Source organism: Candida albicans, chromosome R (genome assembly GCF_000182965.3).
Source record: "Candida albicans SC5314 chromosome R, complete sequence".
Lineage (NCBI taxonomy): Eukaryota > Fungi > Ascomycota > Pichiomycetes > Serinales > Debaryomycetaceae > Candida > Candida albicans.
The window spans coordinates 1,115,183-1,136,674 of record NC_032096.1 but is presented as its reverse complement, the minus strand read 5'-3'; the positions used below and the strand labels follow the sequence as shown (position 1 = coordinate 1,136,674).

General features: G+C 32.6%; 11 protein-coding genes across 11 annotated transcripts, besides 1 other annotated feature; 8 read left to right on the top strand and 3 right to left on the bottom strand. All coding sequences in view use genetic code 12, as the record gives it.

Moving 5' to 3' along the window:
• Positions 1-211: 211 nt before the first annotated feature.
• Positions 212-1,270, top strand: KCS1 (inositol polyphosphate kinase; the record flags this gene model as incomplete). The annotated part of the gene is made up of 1 exon (XM_705180.1): positions 212-1,270. One exon carries the CDS (start codon positions 212-214, stop codon positions 1,268-1,270), a length of 1,059 nt encoding a protein of 352 aa, XP_710272.1.
• Positions 1,271-1,921: 651 nt separating this feature from the next.
• Positions 1,922-7,682: a mobile genetic element ((Zorro3-R) Non-LTR retrotransposon, encodes a potential DNA-binding zinc-finger protein and a polyprotein similar to pol with conserved endonuclease and reverse transcriptase domains; about 5,750 bp long; member of L1 clade of transposons).
• On the top strand, positions 1,962-3,788 carry FGR13 (Fgr13p; the record flags this gene model as incomplete). The annotated part of the gene is made up of 1 exon (XM_705229.1): positions 1,962-3,788. The coding sequence occupies one exon, from the start codon at positions 1,962-1,964 to the stop codon at positions 3,786-3,788; it is 1,827 nt and encodes a 608-aa protein (XP_710321.1).
• FGR14 (Fgr14p) lies at positions 3,962-7,411 on the top strand (the record flags this gene model as incomplete). Its single annotated transcript, XM_705226.2, has 1 exon — positions 3,962-7,411. One exon carries the CDS (start codon positions 3,962-3,964, stop codon positions 7,409-7,411), a length of 3,450 nt encoding a protein of 1,149 aa, XP_710318.2.
• A 126-nt stretch (positions 7,683-7,808) lies between the features above and the next one.
• Positions 7,809-9,704, top strand: GUT1 (glycerol kinase; the record flags this gene model as incomplete). Its single annotated transcript, XM_705225.2, has 1 exon — positions 7,809-9,704. The coding sequence occupies one exon, from the start codon at positions 7,809-7,811 to the stop codon at positions 9,702-9,704; it is 1,896 nt and encodes a 631-aa protein (XP_710317.1).
• A 257-nt stretch (positions 9,705-9,961) lies between these two features.
• CAALFM_CR05210WA (uncharacterized protein) lies at positions 9,962-10,987 on the bottom strand (the record flags this gene model as incomplete). The annotated part of the gene is made up of 1 exon (XM_705224.2): positions 9,962-10,987. The coding sequence occupies one exon, from the start codon at positions 10,985-10,987 to the stop codon at positions 9,962-9,964; it is 1,026 nt and encodes a 341-aa protein (XP_710316.2).
• Positions 10,988-12,070: 1,083 nt separating this feature from the next.
• CAALFM_CR05200CA (uncharacterized protein) lies at positions 12,071-12,490 on the top strand (the record flags this gene model as incomplete). The annotated part of the gene is made up of 1 exon (XM_705223.1): positions 12,071-12,490. One exon carries the CDS (start codon positions 12,071-12,073, stop codon positions 12,488-12,490), a length of 420 nt encoding a protein of 139 aa, XP_710315.1.
• Positions 12,491-13,693: 1,203 nt separating this feature from the next.
• Positions 13,694-14,521, bottom strand: CAALFM_CR05190WA (uncharacterized protein; the record flags this gene model as incomplete). Its single annotated transcript, XM_705222.2, has 1 exon — positions 13,694-14,521. One exon carries the CDS (start codon positions 14,519-14,521, stop codon positions 13,694-13,696), a length of 828 nt encoding a protein of 275 aa, XP_710314.1.
• Positions 14,522-16,275: 1,754 nt separating this feature from the next.
• SDH2 (succinate dehydrogenase iron-sulfur protein subunit) lies at positions 16,276-17,067 on the top strand (the record flags this gene model as incomplete). Its single annotated transcript, XM_706890.1, has 1 exon — positions 16,276-17,067. One exon carries the CDS (start codon positions 16,276-16,278, stop codon positions 17,065-17,067), a length of 792 nt encoding a protein of 263 aa, XP_711983.1.
• Positions 17,068-18,499: 1,432 nt separating this feature from the next.
• FDH1 (formate dehydrogenase (NAD+)) lies at positions 18,500-19,639 on the top strand (the record flags this gene model as incomplete). Its single annotated transcript, XM_706891.1, has 1 exon — positions 18,500-19,639. One exon carries the CDS (start codon positions 18,500-18,502, stop codon positions 19,637-19,639), a length of 1,140 nt encoding a protein of 379 aa, XP_711984.1.
• Positions 19,640-19,829: 190 nt separating this feature from the next.
• CAALFM_CR05160CA (uncharacterized protein) lies at positions 19,830-21,026 on the top strand (the record flags this gene model as incomplete). Its single annotated transcript, XM_706892.1, has 1 exon — positions 19,830-21,026. One exon carries the CDS (start codon positions 19,830-19,832, stop codon positions 21,024-21,026), a length of 1,197 nt encoding a protein of 398 aa, XP_711985.1.
• Positions 21,027-21,045: 19 nt separating this feature from the next.
• Positions 21,046-21,321, bottom strand: CAALFM_CR05150WA (mitochondrial 54S ribosomal protein mL53; the record flags this gene model as incomplete). The annotated part of the gene is made up of 1 exon (XM_019475544.1): positions 21,046-21,321. The coding sequence occupies one exon, from the start codon at positions 21,319-21,321 to the stop codon at positions 21,046-21,048; it is 276 nt and encodes a 91-aa protein (XP_019331089.1).
• Between the last annotated feature and the right edge of the window lie 171 nt (positions 21,322-21,492).

Genomic DNA, 21,492 nt, shown 5'->3' with positions numbered 1-21,492 from the left:
CCTATTTAATTTTATCATTTTGTTTTCCTACCATCCCTTTATCATCCCATCTTTAAGTGTGTAACATAAAATAGAATATATATTTCGAGGGGCGGGTCCCGTAACAAAATCAAAAAAGAGAAATCCATTTAAGTTTGTGTTTTTTTTGGGAAAACTTGTGGGAGATATTTCCATCTATTTTTTTTTAGTCACATTTGCACGATTTCTTACGATGGTGTTAATTGTAGTTGATGTACTTAGGAAAAAAAACTTTGATACAGGTGTTGTCATGAATAATATTACCACTTCCCAAATGCAGCCGTTTAAAAACAAAGTGGGAGGTCATACACCCATATTCTCAATATCAAAGCAAGAAATATGCAAAGAGCTCAACAATACCGAACGAAATTTCTACAAGAAAATCTCCAAGAATCATCCTTTATTTTATTATATGCCAAGGTATAAAGGTAGTAATGGATCCCAAATAATTCTAGAGGATCTTACATCTCAAATGAGAACTCCCTGTATATTGGATTTAAAGATGGGGACAAGACAATATGGGTGTAATGCAACTATCACCAAACAACAATCACATCGAGCTAAAGCCAGAAGCACAACAACAAGAAAATTGGGTGTTAGAATATGCGGACTTCAAATCTTTAATTATCAAAACAAATATTTCTATCAGGATAAATATCTTGGAAGAAAAATAACTGTTGGTAAACAGTTTGGCAAAATTTTAGCAAAATTTTTATATAATGGCCATGACATTTATTCATTATTAAACCGTATCCCCCATTTAATCGATCAACTTAAAGAATTATACACAATATTTACTGGATTACCAGGGTATAGAATGTATGGTAGTCTGATATTATTAATGTATGAAGGAGGTGAAGATAATCTGGAAAATCAAGTAAAAGTGAAAATTATAGATTTTGCTAATGCAGTAATAGCAGGCGAAGAAAATATAGATAATGTTACTGTGCCACCACAACACCCTGATTCACCAGACTTGGGTTATTTACGAGGGTTAAATTCGTTAATTGTTTATTTTACATTAATTTTTAGTATTCTTAGCCGGATAAAACTAAACAACACCAAAGAAATGGTTGACTGGATTCAAGAAAACAAGCAAACTTTAAAAGAACAATCGTGTCCCTGGTTGGATGATTATGCCGAATTGGACGGCTTGAAAGACGGTAGTATTCATCAGGATATGTGTGACGATCCTTTTGATATCGAATATCCGGAATATACCCCAGAAGAAGACGAAGGACTTTCAGAGTAACAAGGTTCTACAAGTTTTAATTATTAGTGAGTGAGTGAGAGAAGTAAATAAACGAGTCAGAGAAATACTCTGTGTGTATGTGTGTGTGTGTATAGATGTGCATTTTAGAGATTAATTTTAATACAAACAAATAAATTCCAAAAATATATTTGGACGTAGATATTGCGCGGCCCTGATGGACCCATGTGTAAATAAAGGATTGACGTTATTTTTCTCTCCCCTTCTAGTGAGGTTTCAGACCATTGGTGGTTGGTTGGTTGGTTAATAAATGTATATAATGATCATATGGTAGCAAACAAGTTGCTAAACTATGTTAATTTCTTTTTTTTTTCTCTTTAGTTTGTGGTGCCTGTTTTGTATTGAAAAGAAAAATTTTCAAGAATGCAAATCAATTTATTTTATTCTATTTTTTTTTGGTTCTATTCGGATGGAATTGAAATTTTTTTGGACCGAGAACGATTTTTGATTGGGGAGAATTCGATACTTTGACACACTGAACAACTAAGCAACAGAACACAATATCATTATTACTAAGAAAAAGGCGGGCCAAAAAAAAAAATTTGATTTAGCAATGAATGGAAAATTAAWTTTTTTTTCCTGTTGACCTCTTGTTGACTTGTTCCCCACCTTCCTTCCCCAAACTTCTTGGGAAAAAAAAAAAAAAAAAAAAAAAAAAAAAAAAAAAATTATTATGACTACGAACGGTACTAATGGTTTTGATTTTGCTGATAAAGGTGATCATCCGCCTCGGCAGTCTCAAGAGAATCCCCCTGGGAATTTTCAAGAGCTGCCGTTAGATGGTGGTCAAATTCGGAAATCATCGTCGAACGATGGTGTTTCCAACAACGTCGAATTCAATACAAATACAAATGCGCACGAGTCGTGGGCTGACTACCCTGAATCAGACCAGATGGATACTGATTCATCTGAATACTATACAGAAGATGAAAACGAAGAAGGAAAGATCCCCAAAGGTCCATACCATCAATTTCAAAATGCTAATAAATTTACTTACTTTACACCAGAAACTGCAACAACATTAGTTGCTCCTAACAACAATACACAAAACACTACAACTGAACAAGACAATATGTCCAAAACTTATGCCTCTGTGGCAGCTACATTCAAAACAAACTTGGCCAAGAGCCAAGATAAACAAGAGGAACTTAGAATGTCCAATTTTAAGGTCCCTCAAAAAGCCTTTGACGACTTAAAAAGACACAATGATGCGGTATTTCCTGAAGAGGTCATGACATCTGATCTCTCAACCATTATTAACAAATATGGACATGAAAAGGTTTTCGACACCATTGAGAACACGCTAATTACTACTGCGCAAAACTTAGAAGGATATTTGAGTGAATATCCTGAGAATGTTATGAGAAAGGCATTCAAATATTTCACATTGAAACTCTCTATTGAGGATAAACAAACAAGAGACGTCTGTGAAGAAATATTAGGGATAAGAGAGGAATTGATGTACATCCAACGAATTTTAGATTTTAATATAATGGACAAAGTAATGTGCTTCATGCCATTTACGTTTGAACAAATGGAAGGTAAACTTTCATCAGAAAAGGCGAAAGTAAGAACCATAGTGGAAAATCTCGAATTGGATTTCGATGGTACAGTGGAACATATCAAAATTGATAGTGCCAAACGAAACAGACAATTGGTGGCCTTTAAAGTGCCAATACACTGTCGTAGTTTAGCAGAAAGGTATTTCCGACAAATATTTTTACATAAAGAAGATGTTATAGTACAACAATATGCGCCTATTATTGAGAAGGTTCAGCTTGGGAGAAAGGGCAAAACTGAAGAAAATAACCATCAACTTTTAACAGAATATGTTTGTTATTTCATAGTTGATCTCTTTTCGGGACAAGTTCCAAAAAGAAGAATCAAAATCGATAATACAAAGAATAAGCCCTCCTCATATGAACAATGTACATCAAGAGTTTTATCTAATTGCAAATACTGTGAATACTGCAGATCTATGACCCATACTAAATATCATTGTCCTTTGATAAAACCATGCACCAACTGTGGTGTAAAAGGACATAAGACAACGAGCTGTAAAAAAGCTCTGTCTACCAACACTCTGGTTCTAAAAAGACCAGAAACCAAACCAAACTTCCCAATTTTACCACCTAAGGTGGTTAACAAAACTACGAGTGATGATTCTCAAAGAAAGGGAAGTATAGCAAAAACTACTTCTCATACAAAAGGAGATAATACAGAAAAGATGGTTACACCATCTGCTCAAAATGAAAATACTACCTTACAGGAATCAATACCTGTGACAATTACGGGTCACAGGGAAGCTCCAACAACACCTCCTGTGGCTGATACAACAGCCAAAAAAACAATGACTACTGGCGTCCTGGAAATGGATACCAGTAAACACACAATATCCTCAAACGACGAAGCGTCACCGAGGAAAAAATTAAATGTGAAGGAAAAGCCCAGCAATCCTGAGAAGGATCCAGGGCTAAACCTGCCACCGAACCTCCAGTAGGATGAGAACTCCTACATGTTTGCTTTTCCTTGTTAAAGATTGATTTTCCCGTTATTTATAATACTAAAACAAAAACTGATAAAAACACTAGAAAAAAAAAAAAAAAAAAAAGAGAAAGACAACAAATTCATATTCATACATACATACTTACACCCATTATTTAATTACTGTGAATGAAGAGAAATGAATCCTATATTAACAGTTTAACAATAGGCTCCAAAAACATTGGCAGCCATCAATCCACTGATTTCAAGAAATTACTTGATATATTCCTTAAACTAATAGGTGAACACCTGATGATTGACATTTGGTTTATCCAAGAAATCAGATTTGTATCTCAGGAACAATTTAATTATATCAACAAAATATTAAAACAACACAATGCACAGCTTAGAATGCATCATTTTGAAGATCTAACGGGTTTTCTTATTCATTCGCCACATGCTAAACTAAAATTTAAAATAAGAGACAATGACAATCATCACACAACACATTTTGAAGGTCGTATTAGCATCTTGGATATTACGTTAATTACAAATGAAGACATAACTTTGATTAATAACTATTTACATAGTGGAAATATGGATGCACAGATGACTCTACTAAAAGCATTCATTAAATATATTGCAAACTTGAAAAAACACACCAACCATAATATAATTTATGGTGGTGATTATAATCACATTATGCTGCTAGATGATGTACAACTACCACTGGACCAAACTCGTTATATTATCTCCAAAAAAGAGCTGGAAATTATTCAGCTAATGTCAAATTTTTATAAAAAATGGAAACTTCAAGATGCTTTCCAGATACGCAACAACCTTCAACCCACAAATTTTCATTCTAACAAATCTGTAAAGAAAAGGTTAGATAGAATATATATTGACTCCAGGATTAGAAGAAAACTTCGAAACTGCCGAATTCTAGAAGAGTTTAAGCAAATCTCGACTCACAAAATTATTGCGATGTCCTTCCAAATTCAAAAAGAACCTATCCTAAAGGTTGGTAACCCACGTTACCTGATACCTCAATGGATGAGTCAAGATGAAAATATAATTAAAGATCTAAATAACAATGAACAAAGTAGTCTCACTCCTTTTTCTAATTGGAATGGAATTATTAACCGGATAAAAGAAAAGGTGATATTTTATGAAAAATACCAACGATATATCAGAGCATACATTCCACATGCCGGAAATTTTCCTGATGAAAAGATGCTTAAATTCAGATTTAGGCCCTCGTTTAACTTTTCCATTATTACAGAAATGCAGACTGAATCTGGTAATACAGTTCAAGACACAGAAATAATGATAAATTTAGCGACAAAATTCTACCAAGATTTGTTCTTGGTAGAAGATAGGCATTTGGAATCATTTACCTTTGTGGAACAGTTTGACAAAAAGATAGACGATACTGATAAAGTTTTGTTGGAAAAAGCTTTCATTGAAGACAATGTATATGACCATTCACTAATGATCAATAAGAAAACTGCAGTGGGAACTGATGGCATTTCTTACCAAAATCTCATTGAATTATGGCCCAGTTTAGGTGAAAGCCTCATAAGAGCAGGAAATAATATTTTGAAATATGGAACTTTGCCACAACAAATGAGTGAAGTGATTATTACATTAATACCCAAGAAACTGAAGACACCTATAATTGAAAACTTTCGACCTATCAGTGTTATCAGCTGTGCCGTACGATTGTTATCATCAGTAATAGAAAAACAACTAAATCCAGTCTTGGCAAAGGTTATTGAGAAAACTCAAACAGGCTTCCTTAAAGAAAGATCCATTAGTAATAGCATATACCTCCTCGATATGGTTCTTACAAGATATCAGACTTCTAAAACTGCAGATGCAGAATCAGCAGGGTTTATTAATCTTGACTTCAGAAAAGCTTTTGATTCAGTACATCATGATTTTATATTGAAAGTTTTACAACAAGTAGGATTCGGGCCTAAGGCGACGAATTTCTTGATGGCAATAACTGCAAAGCAAAAAGCAAAAGTCAGTATTAATAATATTGAAGGCCCATGCTTCCCACTTAAACGTGGGGTTAGACAAGGCAATCCTATTTCACCTTTAATCTTTATTTTAATCTTAGAGACCTTTCTCGCTAGATTGAGTAAGGAAATTGAGGGAATAGGAGTGGTGAATGAAGTTTCGCTGGTTGCATACACTGCATATGCAGATGATGTGATCATCTTTTTCAAGAACAAGAATGATCAAGAAAGAATTCAACAACTTTTAGAAGACTTTGGAAGGGAATCAGGCCTTTATCTTAACAATAATAAAACAGAGGTTTGTTATTTCAATGACATTCCGGAGATTTCCTTTTTACCATATGTTTCAAAGAAGCTACAATTAGAAAAATTAACATATCTAGGAGTACCGATGAAAAAAGCAGATGAAGAGTTCGATCCTTGGACACTGTTTGTTCTAAACCTCAACGCTCAAATTCGAATGACACCGATACTGGATCTTCCATATCAGTTGATTATGAAATTGATGAATATCTTTATTTTTTCTAAATTATACTATAGAGATTTACATTCACCGATTCTGACGACAGCAGTGTCGAGTATTATAACAACAGTTCAACAAAGACTTCCATTATACTTCAAGCTTCAGAGATTGCAAACCCCTAACCATTTGGGTGGTTTCGGTTTGATGAACCCCAATCATCAAGTAAAAGGTCGAAGAGGTAAACAGATATATCTTTTATACACACAAGAAGATGACTTGATAATTAAATTTATGAGAACTAAAATTCAAGATATTCTTGATAATATTGCAAAGGATTATTATACAATGCCAACGGAACCAGATAAATTGATAGTTTATCCATGGTATCTTTTTGGGATGGGTGTATCCTGTCATCTGTCTCTACAATTTAGATACTTGAAAGAACGAGTATATGAGAATCTTACAAAGCTGGAAATCTCGTGGTTTGAAGCTTGGTTTCAATTGGTCCACTACACAGGCCCTCCTGTGGAAACTCCAATTATAATCATGCTGATAGAAGACTATGCAAATTTAATTATACAACCTCAAACGGAAAGCATTAAATTAATGTCTCCGAATTTTGAAGAACAATCTTTATCTGAGCAAACTTTTCATCACACTTCAAGGAAATTATGTCCTCAAGCTCCGATTATTCCAGAAGGTTGGGGCAAACATTTTGATACAATTAAAAGTCTAACCATTTCAGATTGGACTGAATTTTGGAAGAATATGAACAAAGTCCAAAAACAGAGCGTTGGATCTTTACAAGATTATCATCTTTTTATCCTTGGTTATTATTCACATTATCCTTTTTATCCTAATTATAAAAAACTGGAGATACACTTTTGCCAATTGTGTAATACGGGTACTGATTCGATAGTACATCATATTTTTGAATGTGGTGAGACTATGGAATTATGGCTGAAACATTTTAATAGTCAGAGAACTCCACAATTTATTATTGGAAACAAACATCTACATAAGAAAGATTTATATGCCTTAAACGAGTACATCAAGGAAGTGGTTCAAAAGGTGAAACGACGAAGAGGTTCACCAATTTTGAATCAGGGAGAAAGGGAAAATGTGGACGCTGGAACAAATGTACTCGTTTAGACATAACAACAACACTGCTTAATTTTATAGGAAGATTGCTTATACAATGCCTCCAAGCGTTGTCAATAATAAACCACACACCACATATCATACACGATGGTTTTTAAGATATTCTCACTGAGTATTTCTTTCCATGAAAATGGCCTCAAAAGGTTTTCCATCTTGAACTTATTAAAATAAATGATTGTAACCCCCTCGTATGTTTATAGTTATATACCTGTATATAAGGACTAAATATATGTTGAGAAAGGAAAAAAAAAAAAAAAAAAAACTTTCAATCTAATTATTCTTTTTTCTTTTTTCTTTTTACTAACAATTAAATTTTGAAAAACTCTTCAATTACTACTACTACTACTACTTTCTTTATTATTTCCAACTATTCATTTATAAATCAACTATGCCTCGTCGTGTTAGTAATGCACCATGTATTCCTGTTGTAGCTACAATTGATATTGGTACTACTTCAGCAAGAGCTATTATATTCTCGGCAGAAGGAGAAGAAATTGCCAAGCATCAAATTGAATATTCCACCACTGCTTCAGAGGCCCCAGAAAACTCGTCAAATACAGATCAATTCAGAAGAAGATCTTCTTTATTAAGACATGATGAACCCATTTTCTCAGCTGAAGGTATTGCCATTACTCTCAATGACAATATTATGATTGAGAATAATAAATCATCTGTTGGTCCCACCATTAGATTCCCACAACCAGGTTGGGTTGAATGTATGCCGGTTCATATTTTAGCTAATGCCGTTCAATGTTTAGTGGCTTGTTTGATATCATTGAGAAAAGTTAACCAAGATCCAAATTTAAAACTTAAATATAAAGTCAAAGCCATTGGTATTGCCAACATGAGAGAAACCACTATTGTTTGGTCTAGAAAAACTGGGAAACCTTTGAGTGGAGGTATTACTTGGACCGATACTAGAACTTCAGAAATTATTCAACATTTGGAAAAAATGATTGATGAAGATAGAAAAGCTGAACTTAAAGAGAAAACTGGTTTACCCTTATCTACTTATTTTTCTGCTGCCAAATTAAGATGGTTGTTGGATAATGATGATGTTATTAGAGAAGAATATGAAAAAGGTGATGGCAATTTAATGTTTGGTACTGTTGATACTTGGTTGATTTATCATTTGACCAAAGAAAAGGCATTTGTTTCAGATATCACCAATGCCTCTCGTACTTATTTCATGGATTTAGAAACTTTAGATTATGATGATGACTTGTTAGACTTTTGGGGGATTGATCCTACAAAAATCAGAATGCCGAAAATTGTATCTTCTTCAGAATTTTATGGGGAATTTGCCGCACCAAAATTGGACAATTTGGGGTTCCATAATAAAATCACTAAAGAAGCTTATGATATTTTGAAAACAATCACTGGGGTGCCAATCTGTGGTTGTCTTGGTGATCAATCTGCTTCACTTGTTGGTCAATTGGCATTCAGTGCTGGTTCTGCCAAATGTACTTATGGTACTGGTGCTTTCCTTTTATATAACACTGGACCTCATAAATTGATTAGTAAACGTGGAGCATTGACCACTTTTGGATTTTGGTTCCCAACTTTAAAGGGTACTGATGGTAAACCTCATTATGCCATGGAAGGGTCTATTGCTGTTGCTGGGTCGATTATTCAATGGTTGAGAGATAACTTGAAAATGATTGATAATGCCAAAGATATAGGTCCATTAGCTTCACAAGTGGAAAATTCTGGTGGAGTGGTGTTTATCCCAGCATTTTCTGGTCTTTATGCCCCATATTGGGATGGTGGTTCTAGAGGTACTATTTTCGGTATGACACAATACACATCGGCTGCACACATTGCTCATGCTGCATTGGAAGGGGTTTGTTATCAAGTAAGAGCTATTTTGAAAGCAATGGCTAGTGATGCTGGTGCTGTAGATGATTTCTTGGAGGACGCATTATCATGTCAAAACACCGATAAATTATTATCTACATTAGCTACTGATGGTGGTATGTCTAAAGCTGATGAAGTTTTACAAATTCAAGCGGATATTTTGGGTCCTTGTGTTACTGTGAAACGTGCACAAACTGCTGAATGTACTGCATTGGGTGCTGCTATTGCCGCTGGGTTATCATTCAAGAATGAGGAAGATCGTATTTGGAAAGATTTGGATGATGTAGTGGCCAAAATTAGTGGTTCAAGTGAAGATGTGGCTGCTAATTCTTTTACTGCCAAATTATCAGATGAAAATAGAAGAAAAGCTTGGAAACGTTGGGAAAAAGCTGTAGATAGAGCCAAAGGTTGGTTAGAAGACGAATAGATACGAGACACATGTGCATTTTTTTTATTTTTATTTTTATGAAAACATAAAGACTGAACGAACCAAAAAAAAGGAAATATTATAGATTCAAACACTAACTCATTTATTTATTTATTTATTCATATATTTATTTATTTATTTTACAAAAAGTTGTTGATAATTGTATTTGAACATTGTTAAATCTTTTTATTTATTTGTTTATATATTCACATATATCTATATAATAGTAGTAATACCAATGAAGAACAATGGATTAATCAATCAAAAGATGAATCATAATCATCAATATCTATTTCAAAAGATCTTTCATATATCACTCCTTCAAGATTTTCAATATTAAATGAACTATCAGCAATATTATTTGGTTGAGGATCATTTTTTTCAAAAATTTTAAAATTATTATTAAAAAATTTATTAGTTTGTTTTGCCAATACATCGAATTTATCATTTGATGATTTAATAAATGTTTGTAATTCTTCATTTTGATTATTAAATATCATTGATGCCTTTTGTTTAACATTATTACATTCATCTAATGCTTGATTAACTATAAATGAAGCTTGTTTTTTCAATGGAGAAACCATTTCACGATTATTACTACTAGCAGTAGAATGGTTATTGAATATTATTGATGCCTTCTTTTTCACATTTGTACATTCATCAATAGCTTGATTCATCAAAAATGATGCTTGCTTTTTTAGTGGAATTTGTTTTATAGTTTGTCTAGGTGGTGACAATCGAATATTCAATTGATTTAATTCTTTTTCCGTTTGTAAATATGCTTGTTTGTAAATATCTTGTGATCCATTAAGTATAGCTTCTTGACGTTTACTTTCTTCTATTTTTTTCGATATTTCCAATAATTCCAATTTTTTCAATTCTGCTTGTCTTTCATGTTCATGTAATTGAGCCTGATAAGTAGAATATTTTTCTAGTAAATTTTGTTGTTCAATTTGTAAATCTTTGAGCGATTTAGGTGGGTTTTGTTGTTTTGGTGGTGGTGATGAGATTGGCACTTCAATTGATAATCCCGGTTTTGTAGGTGTTGCTAATATGGTAGATTTACGAGTGGTTTTAGGAGCAGTAGTGGTAGTTGATTTCTTTGGCGATAATGAAAACTTGACTAATCCAGTTGATTCACTGATTTTTCTTTCTTTAGTAGGTGATAACGACAGAAGTTTATTTGGTGAAATGGGGGTAAGAATTGATGATCTGGGTTTAGTGGGAGTTCTAGGTGCAAAAGAAGATGCAAATTGTTGTTGTTGTTGTTGACGTGGTTGCATTGTTAACAAATTACTATCGTCTAATAATTCTTGAAAAATAGAAAGAATAATAATAGAAATATTTGTTCTATTTTATTTTCTATTTTCTATTTTTTTTTTTCAGTTTTAGCAATTTTCTTTTAATGAAATATTTGCAAACGTTGGAAACGGAATCAGGTGAGAGATTGAAATTGCTACAGTATAATACACAGGATTTCTCACATTGAGAATAAGTCATTTTTTAAGCAATTGAAAAGATAGAGTAGGACTGGTGTGATGAGGTTATGTTGTTCTTATTGGTGGCAGTTTTTTCCCACCAATTTGTGCAGATTTCTACTTTAGGTGAAAATATAAACAACTTTTTAGTTTGATATTTTGCAACATTTTTTTTTCTTCTTCCACTTCTGTTATGTCCGATGATAAAAGTAATCAACTTATCACGTGCAAGCCATTACGAATCGAGACTGTTTGATAAGTTCCAATTTTATCAAAAGTACACACCACACTCATTTCTGTGATTTTTTCCCCCTCCTCCTCTTCCACCACCACCACCAACTAAATGTTATTTAAGACCACACCGAATCCTGTCGCTTAACTCCCTTAATAATTGGATTGACCCCACCATGACTACTTCGACCAGTATCTATACTTCACCACCAACCAACACCAGTGGCCAAAAATCAATCACCTAAAATAATATGCGATGTTTATATCTTTTGGCATTGGTCAATACAAAGTACGATATTGTCATTATTATTATTTTTGCCTTTGATTTGTATTTCTAAATTGTAAACAAGTAATTAATTCACACACACACACACACATTTGATACTCCAAAATTTCATATTTTCAAGTTTTCTTTTTTTCCTCTTCTTCTTCTTCTCTCTTTCTTTTGTTTCATTAAATTTCAACTTTTAATTTTCCAAATTTTTTTTTTATTCCATTTTCTTTTCTTTCTTTTCTTTTTCTTTTCCTTTTTCCCCTTACTTTTCTTTTAATTTTTTTGAATCTTTGATATTTGATCTATAGAATTCATATCATTTGTCAAGAGTCTTTTCTTATTCCCTTTTATCTTGTTTTTCTGATTTTTATTTTGCCACCATCATGAGTTGTTTTGCCAAAGTTAAATGCTTTTTAGCCTGTATCGTGTTATATTACATTTCATACTTGTACAATTACAAATGTCCAACTTTAACTCCATTACAAGAAGGTGTTGAAACCATTTTACACCCATTACATTCCCATCATTCAGTCTTGTGTGATTATTTACACACTGGTATTAACACTGTTGAACCTTATACTGCTAAAGTTCATGGATTTTTAGATGATCATGTTCATTCTCACCCATTGTTCATTGAATACAAAGTTGAAGATAAATTGACTTGTGCTAAGAACAAATTTTCTACTTATGTTTACCCTTACATCCATCAATTGTATCAATTCACTGATGTTGCCGAAGTTCACGCTCACGAACATTTGAGTCAAGTCTATGATAAAGTTCAAAAAACTTTGAAACAGGATTAAATTTGGTCTTGTGACTGTCGCTGAAGTTTGATTTGATATATATCGAGAATTAATTCATCTGCTGTTTATACAAATGTGTTTACTATTCATGTTTTGAATTTGGATTGATTTCATGGTTTTTATTGTTCTTTTTATTGTTTGACGTTTTTATAGTTCACTTTTACAACTTATGAATATACACAATTACTACAATTTAGAATATATTGAAATTGGGGTGTTCAGTACTTATTTAAGACTTTACTAGACACTCTATATAGCCAGCTTTACTAGCCTATTTCTACATTTGCTGCTTTGAACAAAATTTTTGTTTAACAAGAACCAATCATCGATAATAAATTCCATATGCAAATCTTATGAAAAAACTCTTGACGCTATTGTGACAAACCCAATATTTATTTTGTTGTTATTGTTTTTTACGACGGCTAGCGGAAGTGTGAAAATTGAATTTGACATTATTTTTTATTATTATTATCTCCGCTGACTTTTTTCAAATTTTGATAATTTTCTCCGCAAAAACTGATTTATTATGTAATGGGTCTAAATTTTTTTCTCCAGATATCCCTTTGATAAAGCGATTTTAAATCCCCTTGAAATTTTGAAAATTCCACTCATTTTTCAACAAAAGTGTACATTATTTGTAACCATGTTACTACTACTAGCTTATACAGATTTTTATAGGATTCTTTTTTTTTTCTTTCTCTCTTCCCCGATTTTGTGTATCTGATTATAATACAGTTGTTGTCATGTTAATTAAAGCAAGCATGATCCCTACATAGAAAAGCAGCTGCAGTTTGTTACTTGTTTTCTTATTTGCCGGAAATATGATAGGTTTGCCTCATTAAATTCTGTTAACCAATACATGGCTATCATTTGTTTARTWTAACCACAAACAAGCTTTGAAAAGAGATACACTATTGTATGCATAACTTTGACTCAGTTCCTTACAATATTTTCTGCTTTTATGTGTGCGCTAATTAATATATTCATGGAAAGCTAATGAAACTATAAAGAATATAAATTATTAAACCGAAAGAATAACCCAYTTTTAATATAAATATAAAACCGAAAAATTACCCAAAAATAAAGAAAATGGAAAACCCGTCATGATAATTTGTCATATCAACTAACTATCAGACACTAAAAGAACTGAAACYATTATTATTGCACACGTAGTTTCATTAACTTGTTTGACCATTTACTCACTTAGTATTTTTTACCGTGTTTCTTCTTTCTTTTGCAATCATCATCACAATCACTACCTTCRTTGTCACTGAATTCRAATTCAGCTTTTTTGTCAGATTTCAAAATAATGAGTTCAATTTCAGAACATTGTTCACCAATAGATTTATCATAGATCTTGTATAATCCATTGTCATCAACTTTACAGTGCCAGAATTTGATCTTGTGGTCAAGAGCCAAGTAGTAATTACCTTCAGTGTAAACAATGGAGAATCCTTTCTTGTGTAAGGCATCCTTTTGTGGTGGTTTATCGAATTGGAATTGATGATTGGCAACAATTTCACCAGTAGCGTGTCTTTCATCATGTAAAACACCATCTCTTAAAGTGATGACCAAGTCACAATTGTCGTCATAAAGTTCACAGTATGGGTAGTTACAACGTTCATCATCTTCACAGTCATCATCATCGCCACCTCCACAACGTTTAGTATATCTGTGAGCCTTTTTCTTCTTTTTGCAATCATCATCATCACAATCACTTCCTTCATCATCATCATCACTGAATTCAAAAGTTTCATAACAGTTTTTGCATTTAGAAGCATCGTAAGTATCTTTGCATCCATGATACAATTGACCATCATCACTTTCATAAACAATATCTAAATCAACATCTTTACCCCAATTTTTACCRCGATGTTTTAATTCTTTRACGGCTAAACCGAATTTCCATTCAAARGTATCGAAATCACATTCGTATTTTTCACCTCTGGATACACCTTCACCACGGGTAACATAACTGGCACTGACAACAGTTAAAGCAGCTAAAGATAAAGTAGCAATTGAAAATCTCATAATGATAAGTGATAAGTGATTTGATTAGATGGGTTTGATACTTGAGTAAGTAGTGATGAGAAGAAAAGAAAAAAACTGAATATTTAGGGAGGCATTTGGGCTGTATTTATAGTTTTTGTTCTAGTATGTGTTGTAGGTTTCGCTGTTAAGATTTATTAAAAAAAGCATAGGAAATGGTTTATACTGTGTCTGGTGTGTTGAATATGGAGCAAGAAATGGATGTTGATCAGCTTAATTTTTTGGCTGCTAAAATTTGTTGGTGCGTGTGCAATAAATCAATGTGTTTTGCCAAGATACTAAGGCGGTTRACACTCAARATATGACTACCAGCATTGAGTATTCTAATAAGTGTTCAACTATATGAGTTGTTCAAATGGGTTGTTGGGTAATACTAGCTTGTTGTGTTGGTTAACTGATTGATAACAAAAAATAGGAGAGCAAGCTTTACATAACTGGTTGCTATTTTCAACAATACACGGACGGCAACACATGTAAGCAATGGTTGTTTTTTCAGCTTTCTTGAGAATGAAAATAGGCTTGAGTTTAAAGATCGTATTAAATTTACAGTTTATTTTGTTGCAAAATGGTAGTACTAAAGCTTCAGGATTAGAGATATCATCTGGCTAGTCTGATCAATTATACAACTAATCTGATTGCTGTATTCTTTCAAAATGATATTTTGAGTGTTGTTGCTCTACTTATCAACACACATTTTACAATACTAAAATTAACAAAATAAAGACCTTCGTAGCCGATTTAAATCACACACCACTTCATATACACATTTAGAGAGCAATTGATCGAAGAATAAAATAAAGTTTTAGGGGTTCATTTGATAACAAACCAGTTAACTTGAACACGTAACTAAATCTCTGTAAGTAATCATTAACACTCTTTAACATTTCTCAATCTCTAAACCATATTGAAAGACTGTTTCCTCTTATCAAAGTGTTACTACTATAGTTGCTGATTTTTAAGATTTCATTTTTTTTGAACCTCTACACTAACTTTTTTTTTCACACTTGGACCAACGGAAAAAAGTTGCTACCAAATGGTTTGTGCTCCTAACAATTCCGAGCCATAAGGTGATTGGCCATACACTTAACAGAGCAGAATTTTGTTACAACAACTATGATATAATAATAAGATTCATCAAGCTATACTAATACTAAACACAGCTTTACTGTTAACCTTATGTGACTAATTAACGTTATCTGTAGATGTTTGACAACCAGTTTTTCCCGGGGATGTACATAATTCCTAGATTCCCCGAAAAAAAGGAGTATCCAATTATAATCAATCACCAATTGTCCCAAACAGAAGTAAACTAGTTGTAGAATAAATATATATAATCAAAAATGCAGTTTATGAAACCTAATCATTATTGCTTGACTTGTAATTACATTTTAATATCGATGTAAAAAGAAAGCTATGTGGTGGTGTGTGTGTCTGAAGGTGAGCAATACTCAATTTTCTTGAGGCATGTAAATATTCTAGCCAATTAGAATAAAGTAATTTGTAAAATCACGCACAATAATTCTTCCCCCGGAACTAAATTGACAAAAGAAAATTTTTTGAAAAGAAACAATACTTTATAAAAGAGAAACCTAGTCAATTATTACAAAACAACAAACGCTTAACATAGAAGAAGGAAAAAAAAAACCAATAAGCAAAAAAAAAATTCACCAAGTCTAACTTTTCCTTTTCTCTCTCTTTTTAATCATAGTATCATTAGACCATTCAATCCATTAATAATGTTCAGATCCATTCTTCATCAACAAAAAGCTGTTCAATTCAGCGTAAGATCCTTAGCTACTGCAGCTGCTGAAAAGGCACCAAGATTAAAGAAATTTCAAATTTATAGATGGAACCCAGATACTCCAGAAGTTCAACCAAAAATGCAAACCTATGAAGTCGATTTGAACAAATGTGGACCTATGGTTTTGGATGCTCTTTTGAAAATTAAGAATGAGCAAGATGCTACTTTGACTTTAAGAAGATCATGTCGTGAAGGTATTTGTGGTTCGTGTGCCATGAACATTGGTGGAAGAAACACATTGGCTTGTTTATGTCGTATAGATCAAGATGAATCCAAAGACTTGAAAGTTTACCCATTACCACACATGTTCGTTGTCAGAGATTTAGTTCCAGATTTGACTCATTTCTATAAACAATATAAATCCATTGAACCATATTTACAAAGAGAATCTAATCCAGCTGATGGTAGAGAAAACTTGCAAAGTATTGAAGACAGAGCTAAATTAGATGGTTTATATGAATGTATCTTGTGTGCTTGTTGTTCTACTTCTTGTCCTTCATACTGGTGGAATCAACAACAATACTTGGGTCCAGCAGTCTTGATGCAAGCTTATAGATGGTTAATTGATTCCAGAGATCAAGCCACTGCTAACAGAAAGGCCATGTTACAAAACTCCATGTCCTTGTACAGATGTCACACTATTATGAACTGTGCCAGAACATGTCCAAAGGGATTGAATCCAGGTAAAGCTATTGCTGAAATTAAGAAACAATTGGCATTTGATTAAAGAAGGTAAAAAAAAAGCCACAACCAACAAAAACAATAAGAAAAGAAAAAGAAAAAAAGACATCATGATAGTTCTGTGATCTTTACATTGCATGTAGAAATTGAAACAGTAAAGTTGCATCCTCCTTTATTTATTTAGTTCGTATTTTTTTTTTTTGGAATATACACGTTATAGTTAATACTTTCTCATAATGTTAAATTTGGGGGGTTTGATATTAAGTAACCGTCAAGAACTGATTGTCTGTATTTGTTGAATTATTGAAATGTGGGATGTTAATTATGGAACAATTGGTCATACAAGTTAATCCGTACAATTAATCTGGTAAAGACACGTCCAATTTCTAACAATGTTGAAATCACGTCAAAAGTCAAACAAGTACTGCTCGTCTTATATCATTTGAGAAATTTATTTCAAACAAAAATGGCTATTAGGTTAGAGAAAGATTAGAAAGTGGATTGAGAGATACTGCAAGTTAAATCAATGACCAGTTCTTGATTTTATATTTTTGGTTCTGTTTATTATAGGATTTGTTCCCCACAAAAAAACCACCGTGAAAAAAAATGGTGCACGGAATTGAAAAACCAACTTTTAATTAATAAATATCTCGGATACAATAAATGGCTATATGAATTACTCAGAAAAGAACAATTATAATAGAGTAAGAGAGATTACGTAGTAATGCCAAAAACCGTAGTAAAGGGAATTTTTTACTTGTATGGGAATGTGTAAACTACTATCTGGGGAATGTGGAATACTTGAAGTAGACTATTATTTTTTCTCCACTTTAAATTGTTGCGGTGGAGTTTATGCTCCATTTTTGAATTGCCTAAAACAAGTCCGATTCCAAAATTACGTCTTAACCCCTAATACAAGCAAGTCCCTAAATTTATATACACTGTATTATTATGCAGTAGTATACAGTACACACTGATATGGCAATAATATATGAGATAGAGATATACTTTTAGTCCTTCCAAATAATAAATGTTGGGGAAAGGGATAAACCTCTGATTGGAGGGGAATCGGGGATCATAATCTCTTTTCCGAGTTATTAAAATTCAATATTGTTTTCTTATTTTGCCTTAATTCTTTGTTTTTATTTTTGTTTGTTTTTGTTGCTTTATTGATATTGTTAACCACTTTGTTTCAAATACAATTAGTCCAATAGTGAAAGAGTGGGGGGTGAATTATTTGCTCACTTTACAGATATTCCTTTTTGCTAGTTATTTGAGTTCTTTCAAATCATACCATTTACATGTTAAGGGGTGTACAAATTTTCATATAAATATGCCAGCAAATTTCCAAATGTCAAGAATCAAGTTTTAAATATTTCATATCATCAATAATAGACAATCAGTCCTCATATTAATTGATTGACAACTACAACTTTATATCAAACCAACTAAATCAAAAAGCTTAACGAAAAACAAAAATGGGTAAACCAAAGGTATTAATGGTTCTTTACGCTGGTGGTAACCACGCTAAAGAAGAAACAAGATTATTGGGTACTGTTGAAAACGAATTAGGTATTCGTAAACTTGTTGAAGAACATGGATATGAATTGGTTACTACTACTGATAAGGAACCTGCACCAACTTCTGCCTTTGATGAAAATTTAGAAGATGCAGAAATCATCATCACTACTCCGTTTTTCCCAGCATATGTCAATAAAGAAAGAATTGCTAAAGCTCCCAAATTGAAGCTTTGTATCACTGCTGGTGTTGGATCTGATCATTATGATTTGGATGCTCTTAATGAAAGAGGTATCGCTGCCATTGAAGTTACTGGCTCCAATGTTGTTTCTGTTGCTGAACACGCAGTGATGACCATGTTGATTTTAATCAGAAACTATGGTGAAGGACATGCACAAGCTACTAAAGGTACTTGGGATGTTGCTGCTGTTGCCAAAGATGAATTTGATTTGGAAGACAAAGTTATTGCTACTGTTGGTGCTGGAAGAATTGGTTACAGAATTTTAGAAAGATTAGTTGCCTTTAACCCTAAGAAATTGTTGTATTATGATTATCAACCATTACCTGAAGAAGCCATTAACAAATTAAATGCTGCTTCTAAACTTTTCAATGGAGTTGACAATATTGTTGAAAGAGTTGAAAAGTTGGAAGATTTGGTTTCTCAAGCTGATGTTGTCACCATTAATTGTCCATTATATGAAAAATCTAGAGGTTTGTTTAACAAAGATTTAATTTCCAAGATGAAGAAAGGTTCATATTTGGTCAATACTGCTAGAGGTGCTATTGTTGATCCAGAAGCTGTTGCCGATGCAGTTAACTCTGGTCATATTGCTTATGGTGGTGATGTTTGGCCAGTTCAACCAGCTCCAAAAGACATGCCTTGGAGAACTATGCACAATCCATATGGTGAAGCCTATGGTAATGCTATGACACTTCATGTCTCTGGTACTTCCTTGGATGCTCAAGCTAGATATGCTAATGGTGTCAAACAAATCTTGACTGAATATTTCAACAAGACTTATAATTACAGACCTCAAGATGTTATTGTTATTGATGGTGACTATGCCACCAAGGCTTATGGTCAAAGAGAAAAAAAGTAAGTAATCCTAGCTGGCTTGTTTGATTATGTTTCTTTGTTTTTTAGCTAAAAAACGTTATGTATCTCACGGTTTATATGTCTAATCAATTTCGTAAAAAAAAAGTTGAATAAATAAACAAATTTCAATCAATACAATTTATCTTTATTTTGACAATTCGATATTTTCTCTGAGAGAAAAACTATGTATTATTATGGAAAGGATACCTCTTTCAGTATTTGAAAAATTCAATAATCAAGAGTTGTTACTGGATGTTCCAGAAGATAGGTTTATTTCTAAATCTTTACAGTCTCCAGAAATATTTTCAACTCCATGCGAAGAGTGCACGTACTTTACGAAGTCAAATAACAACAACATCCTAAAGTTTGATGATACAACTGGGTTGAATACAGTTTTAGTATCATATACACAACAATCAAAGAAGAGGAAACAAAAGAAAACCAATGCTTCATCTAAAGGTCGACCAAAGATAATTGGCTCTGACCTTACGCAAGGGTTCAGTGATTTCAAACCAGAAAGTTTAAAAGATATATACCTGTTGAATGATATTTTCAAATCAATACAATATTTGATTCAAAACAAGAATTTCACACCACAAGATTTCAAAATTGTTACTGCTAGAAGACATTTGCAGAAACTAATGACGATACCTATTCACAAACAAGAGGTTCAATTCAATGTGATATATTGGAAAGGAATGATATTTTTTGCATATGATTGGAAGTCTGAGAGTACCACCAAAGTGGAAGATCCGTATAATAAACTTATACAATATACTGGCTTTAAATTTGAGGAAGTGGTATCAGAAGGAACAAGAGATCTGAACTTTTATACTGTTGTTCAACATTGTGTTGATAATATTCCTGTGATTTATACAGCCGAAGTTGATTGTAGTATTGATAAAGAAACAGGATTAGAGAATTATATTGAGTTGAAAACACATACAAAACTAGCTGATGACAAAATAAGTACAATTAACAAATTGAATAAAAAATTGTTATCGACATTTATCCAAACCAAGTTTATTGATTGTCAACATTCCATTATAGGATTCAGGTCAACCGATTTAAAAATAGCGTCAATCAAAAAATACACACAAAGAGAACTTGCAGGAGAGATCAATTCATTCCCAGTGATATTATCTGATAAATGCTCTATTAACACCAAGCTGATTTTCCAATGGTATAAACTAATAATGAATTGGATCATACTGAAAGAAATCACTGACCACAACACCCCACAAATATTTCGATTATCTTTCAAAAGAGATCAAGAGTTAATGAATTCATATTTGAAATTGGAAAAAATACTCCAAGAAGATGATAATGATACGATATTTAATGATTTGGTTCCTGAATGGTTCCAGTCGTTTATTATGAATTTATTCTAATCCTCTATGTACATGAATATTAATCTTGAATAGAATCTTTAATAGCTAACTTTCTGGAATGTATATCAAAATATTCAGATAAATCTGCTAATCTCATTGTAGCTGGATTGGCAGTCATTACATGTTTATCTTTAAAAGTGACTTTAATTTCTTGAATATCTGATGGTTTGGTCAAGACTTTACAGTCAATTTTTGTACCGGTTGGGACTCTTGAAAGAAACAATCTCGCACTTTTACCAGCATTGGAAAAGGGGTTGAATTTCACCAGCACATTAGCAAAGTATTTAGTTATCATTATGGAAGTAGGTACGAAGGTGAAGATGTGTTGTATTGGGTGTGAAGAATCGTCTGTAATTGGTGAAGTTTTTTTTCTGTCTATTTTTTTTTTCACTGTCTAATTCTTACTTACTGTTTTAATTTGATGTGCGTTCGTTGCAAAAAAATATATATGGAGATCTATCCTTTA